This window comes from Coffea arabica, chromosome 11e (genome assembly GCF_036785885.1).
Source record: "Coffea arabica cultivar ET-39 chromosome 11e, Coffea Arabica ET-39 HiFi, whole genome shotgun sequence".
In the NCBI taxonomy this organism is placed as follows: Eukaryota; Viridiplantae; Streptophyta; class Magnoliopsida; order Gentianales; family Rubiaceae; genus Coffea; species Coffea arabica.
The window spans coordinates 51,117,991-51,124,322 of NC_092331.1; the positions used below are offsets into that span (position 1 = coordinate 51,117,991).

At 38.1% G+C, this 6,332-nt stretch overlaps 1 protein-coding gene across 1 annotated transcript; it reads right to left on the minus strand.

The window, feature by feature from the left end:
* Positions 1 to 339: 339 nt before the first annotated feature.
* LOC113719411 (protein OBERON 3) lies at positions 340 to 5,756 on the minus strand. The gene is made up of 3 exons (XM_027244620.2): positions 5,484 to 5,756; positions 3,422 to 5,400; positions 340 to 1,240 (listed from the first exon to the last, which is right to left on the minus strand). The coding sequence occupies exons 2-3, from the start codon at positions 5,379 to 5,381 to the stop codon at positions 654 to 656; spliced, it is 2,547 nt and encodes an 848-aa protein (XP_027100421.1). The 5' UTR covers positions 5,382 to 5,400; positions 5,484 to 5,756; the 3' UTR covers positions 340 to 653.
* Positions 5,757 to 6,332: the final 576 nt, after the last annotated feature.

Consider the following 6,332-nt stretch of genomic DNA (forward strand, 5'->3'; position numbering starts at 1 on the left):
CAAACGAATTATTGAAAAGTCAAACCACACTAATATCATGGAGCCTCCCAATTCCTTGAGCACTCCACAATTATATATATATTAGCTCACTAGGTTTAAAATCTGAGGCATCCAGGATTTCAGTCCTCATCACCTCCTAGCAGCCTAGCATGGAATACTTCCAACCAGCTGCAGACAAGAAAAGGACAGGGCAGTAGGCAATGGGTTCTTGTCATCAATCAAATGTATCAGCCATGTAAAGCAGGCAATAAATCAAGACACCCCTTTTTGTAACCTGAAAACGTGATTCTTCCAGAAAGAAAACAGTTTGTAAAATGAAGTATGATACGCAAATTCACATTAGCACAATAGACTGCAGAAAAGCTTTACTTCTTGATCAGGCATACTACAAATGCAATGCTTTTTGCATTGTTCAACATCATCACATATTCCTCATCTTACATATCGACGATCATTAATATCAACACTATGCTGCCAAGAGGACAATGAAAAGGAAGATTGAAAATTTTAAAATAGAAATACAACCATTTAATCTGCAGTTGGAAAAAGCAAACAAGACCCAGTAGTGGGCAACAGAAGAAAAGCTAAAGTTAATGTCATCTAATTGCAACCAATGTCACTAGAGAAAAACAAATGATAAATAAAGAGAATCATTAGACCCATTGTTGTTTCGTTGCCTCCATTCTCTTCAACAAGCCACCAATCTCGGCATGCATCCTCATCTTCATTTGGTAGTAATCACAATGCGAGCCTTCTAAAATTTTGAGCTCCTCAAACTTTTTCCTCCGCCTGTCCTCAGTTTCCTGCAAGCAGAGTTTAGCAAGCTTCTCAGCATACTCCTCTTCTAATTTTTCAAATTTCATCCTAATCATTCGTCTGAAACCCTCTGCCTCACTCCGTGCCTCATCTGCTCGGCCCTGGAACATCCTGGCTTCTGCTTCTTTTACCAGCACAATGCTTTCCAAACTGTCAAAACCATCTTTCTTCAATGGCTTCACAGACCATTCATCCTCAATCATCTTATTCTCAACTACGAGAGGAGTTTTCACATCATTTTGATGAAGATCAACAGGTAACATATCTTTTCTTCCGCTTGAAGAGCCCAAACAAGAGAAGGAAGATTTTCCAAAAAGAATGTTTGATGCTGGAAAAGCAGACACATCATTCCTAAGGCTAACCTGACTAGGCACATCCTTTGAAGGAATAGTCGAAGTGGTAAGGTCTGGGAATGCATCTGCATCTGAAAAAATAACAAGCAAAGATAAAACAAAATCATACATTAGACTTAAAACGCTTCTATACTACGTACCAAGAAAGATGAAAGAATATCTTGTATTTTTTGAGCTGCTACTCCCATTTATAGCTTAAAAGATGCAACCACAATATTCTCTACCAATTCACAAAATGCAGCAAAAATGCCAAAAAATAAGTACAAGAAGACTAATTTGACTTAATGAAAAATAGTTTGCATAGCTTCGACAGAATAAGAAAAAAAATCTTCAGGAAGAAGGAAAGGGATTTAACTGAGTAATTTGAAGAATTATATGGAGTAGAGTAATCACCAGATCTGTCCAATGTAATTTGAACCATTGTAAGCACAGGTCTGATAGTGCAAAATTATAAAACAAAAGCTCAATTGTCAGCTAGCTCAAATAAGTAATATTATTGCAAACTGTATGAAGTTTAGAATTTGAGATTCTTGATGATATTAGATACTGTAAACCTTAATAACTGGTTGAAAATTGACACAGAATCTCTCTAGACTAGAGTTCCAGGAAAAATATGAACTGAAGAAAACCAGTGTGCACTTGATTCAAAAATCAAATATGGTGGTTCAACTGTTTGAATTAGAAATGTGACCAATTTGATTCCCAATTAAAAGTTTACTCAGTCAAGATTAGAGAAACACTAGGGGCACTGAGGAAAATGAACACACAGATTAAGAAGTCACAGAGGACAGGCCAAAATATATGCATCACACAAAGTGAGCTTAGCAAGTTTCACAAGCCTGGAAGCTTGTAAAAACATCCTTTGAGATCACAAATACTGTTAATAAACCTACACTACAGATGTTCACCCAAATACTATTAATTTCAATTTAGTTCCCGAAAAGGAGAAGAAACCATGAAACCTGAGACACTACACCAGATTAATTAAGATACAACACGTGCGAGAGGCTCAGGAAATGAATGGCATGCCTGAATAATAGTTAAACATCTTTGGACTCTCAAGAAGTATTTGCAAACAAAAGCACAATATATACAAGAAACATACACAGTATTCACTCCCAAATTTCGAATATTCAATTCTTGTTTCCAGCTATTTTTCAGCATGAAAAGGAACCCTTTTATTACGTCTCACCAGTGGAGAACAGATATAGAAACCCTGAAGCTCCTAGCAAGTAGCTAGGAGATTTTAGTTTGTTGATGAATTTTAAAAATTCGAAGCCTTTAACATGATTTGTTTTGGCATAAGTATTTGATCTCCTGAACAGAAGTTATGCATCATTTAAACCAGTTAGGTAATCTCATCTTTCACCAAATAAGTTTGCTGTTCTACCTTCAGAAAAATGACAAGAAGCTTTACAACCTCAGAATCCAAATAATATCTGGCTTACGATAACGTTGGTTAACCAGGCAAGACATAAGCAAAAAGAAAAAAGGTGGAACACCTCTACCTAATATAACAAGCAGCAATACACTGCACAGATTCTGAAAGCTCCATCCTCTATGTACCTGTGGCTAATTCGAATTAGCCTTTTTTTTAAAATTACAATATCGATCTTCCTTCTACAGAAGCATTTGGTGTAAAGCACTCTAAAGTTGAAGCTCAAAAATCCAGTTCCACGAAATAAGCAATCGAAATATTCAATGAGCTAGTTATGCCAAGCCATCTCAAAAATTGGACCAAATTGCTGTCTCTCTTTGAGAAAACCTCATGGAACATTTTTCCAGACCAATTCTCACTCTGAAAAATGGTTATCGAACAAGCAATGTACTTTGGTACATTGATAAACTGCAACTGATGCACATATGGCAGTTAATCTCATCTCGCCTATACATCAATCATATTTAAAGGAAATATGTTTATAAATCATTCCAAACTTCCAAGCTTAGACCTGTTGGACATATGATTCAGTACACTTGTCCAGTAGCCTTACCTATGAAGCAGCTATTCAAGTTTTGGATTACTATAAATGCAGTTAGACCAATGTTAATGACTCACTTAAACAAATATCCACGCATTGGCGCAAAAAAAAAAAAAAATTTAGAAACAGAATAGACAAAAAACATGTAGACTTAACATACCAGTGCACACCTTTGGAACACACACAACTACTGAACAGAAACTATGTACAAGTACAAATTAAATCATAGCAAATAAAGGCGAGAAGCACAAAGGAGATGGTCAGGAGGCTTACAATTGAAGAACTGAAAGATGAAACCGCATGCATCTAAAGGCGACAGCACCTTGCTCTGTAACTTGGAAAGCATCTCATCAGCCTTAAGATGGAGCTCCTTGCCTTTTCGATCCTCACTACCACGAAAGATTTTCCTAACACAGTCAAGCTCTTTTATAAGGGTCTCTAGGCCCCATTCCCTTGCACAATTCATATATACATCCTTAACAAACCCAAACATCTCTGAAGCATGACCACAACCAAGACAGTTAAACTGCATCTCAGTTGTCCCAGATGGTCCCTTCAAGCTAGGACCTGGCCTTATCAGATTTTTCTCAATGCCACAAGTAGCGTGACACCAATGCGAGCAGACATCACAGCCAACCCAACTGCAGGTGTTGGCAGCACAGTCAAATTTGAGACAAACAGGACACATGCATTCACTGCAGAATCCTTTCTTTGTTGAGCAAATCTTGCAGTCACAGTCATCAACAGGTAATAGCCTCTTGCAATTTATATTTCGACACCGCTCAAGCAAGAATATATCAATCAGTTCGGAAGTAGGAAGGCAAATCTTGCTTGATAAATAGGCTGCAAGACCCATTTTGATTGCAACCAAAATGTCAAGTTGGATTTTGTGAGCCTTGGAAAGAGTTTCACTGGTCAGATCAGACCGCCTATCAAGCCTGCTCTGGAGGCCCATCAATTCATCTTTCCTCTCAGGTTTTGCTATGAGATTCTTCAAGTACTCTTTTGTAGATTCAATAGTTTCCTCAGGGAGCTCCTGAACTATCTGAGACATGACAGAAATAGACTCCGAGACAATTTCTCGAAGTATCCTCTCAGGCCTAGAGGGCTTACGAGCTCTTCCTCCATCCAAACTCTCCAAACCTCTAAAATTCTCAGAGCCTCTTCCCCTAGAATCACCTGATTGAGCATCCAACCTCGGCCTTGCAGGCAGCTCAGATGGAAAAAATGAAATATTATCAGAACTTGTAGCCCTATGTATGCTATTATTACCTGTATCCTTATTCACCACACAATTCCCCAGTGTAACACCTCCAGGACCAGGATTAGACAATGCCACAGTTCCATCACCAATAGGCCTAAACCGGCTATGGACCGACCCATTAGTCCCCTCTCCAGCATTCCAAATCTGATCACAGTCCCTCCTATGACTCCCTGTGGAGTATTCATAATACTCTGTTGAATTCCTCGTGAGTGAGCAGCTTGGATTGTGGGAATAAGGATGGGAGTAAGAGTAAGACATCGAGGCTGCTGAAAAATCATTTGAATAAGTTGTTGCAGTCCTTGTAATGTTATTCGCTGGTTCAAGCGACTGCACACTCCTACTAGACCTCAAGCGAGAAGGGAAATAGCCATTCTGAACGGTGTGATCCCCGTTTTGAACTCTATTCGACCCAGCTAAAGACAGCGAAACATCAGGCAGAGCTAAAGACAGATTCAATGTTTCCATCCTAGGCTTCTTTTCCCTAATCTCTACCTCGTTTTCCCCATTTTCTTCAACTTCTCTCTTACAAGAAATCCCCCTATTCTCATTCAAATGAAGAAAATCCCTCTCAACCCACCTATTATTTTCCTCATTTTGATCCTCAGAAACAACTATCTCTTTCCCTTTATAACTACTTCCACCAGCTCCATTACACCCTATCTTGTCAAACAAATTTTTACCAGAAGCACCACCATCTTTAGCATTCTCACAAAGATAGCTTAGAGTAAGCTCTTGAGCACCAGAATTTCCACTCTTTCTAGACTCACAAGGAACACCCGATACAGAACCAGAACCCTCAAAATTTCTCATAATTTTCTCAGATGATTCTCTCAAAAAATCAATACCCTTTTCTAAAAATCCATTTTTCACATCTGGGTTCTCATTATTTTTTCCCTTTTCCTCACTAATAATATTCTTATTCTGGTTCTTGTTCTCTGACTCACTTGAATTCTCTTTCTCTTTCATCATCACAGTTCAATTAAACAAGCTGAAAATAAATAAACAAATAAATTACAATCCAGAAAGAAAGATTCTTGCTTTATTTTATGCTGAGCAGAGATGGAAACTTACAGCAGGGAGGAAGAGAGAGTGAAGGGCAGTTCAGTAATTTGGGAAGAATCTGAGGGCTAATGGAAAGGTTCAGCTCTTGACTCCATAGCTGTTCTGTCTTACTTTTCTCTCTCTTCTTCCTGTGAGTTGATTATTATGCAAAACTGCAACGGCTGAATTTGTCTTTATATTATTTGAATTATTTAACTTTTTGTTGTCTTTTTAATTTTTTAAATTTAATTTTGGAATTTCTTTCAGGGGATTTTACTTGAGCGTTCACATTTGAGTTTTCAACGCGGAGATAGTGGGGGGACTGTTTGCCCCTCTTAAGGAATGAATTTCTTGAATTTGGACTAAAGGTTTGCTGTCATTGATCAACCCAAAGCAAATTCCAGTCTTTTTATTTTTTTTTTGGGAAAATCGCCAATTTAGTCCCTAAACTTTTTTTTTCCGTCAATTTAGTCCCTATATATTATTTCTAGCCAATTGGATCCCTAAACCTATATATCGGTTCCAATCAAGGATCTTTGCAGCGGCGCCACCGTATAATTTCCATTAGGTTCATAATCGTGCAATACAAAAGGGGCATTTTAGGGAATTCCATTCTGGCGCCTTTTCCAATTAAAAAGTAAACGAAACAAGTCTGCGATAAATACACACCCAAAAATCCAAAATGAAAACAAAAAATGTCTTGGACAAAATCCAGGGCTTGAGTCGATGATCTGCTAAATAAAATCAAAGCAAATCGTGTTAAATAAGGAATCGGAGGGCATAAGAAAGCAAATGATGGAGGCAGTGGGGGACAATATGCAGGAAAGGAGCAATGTTGAGGAGAGGAAGTCAAGAAAAGCAAGTAAGTTTAAATAGCCT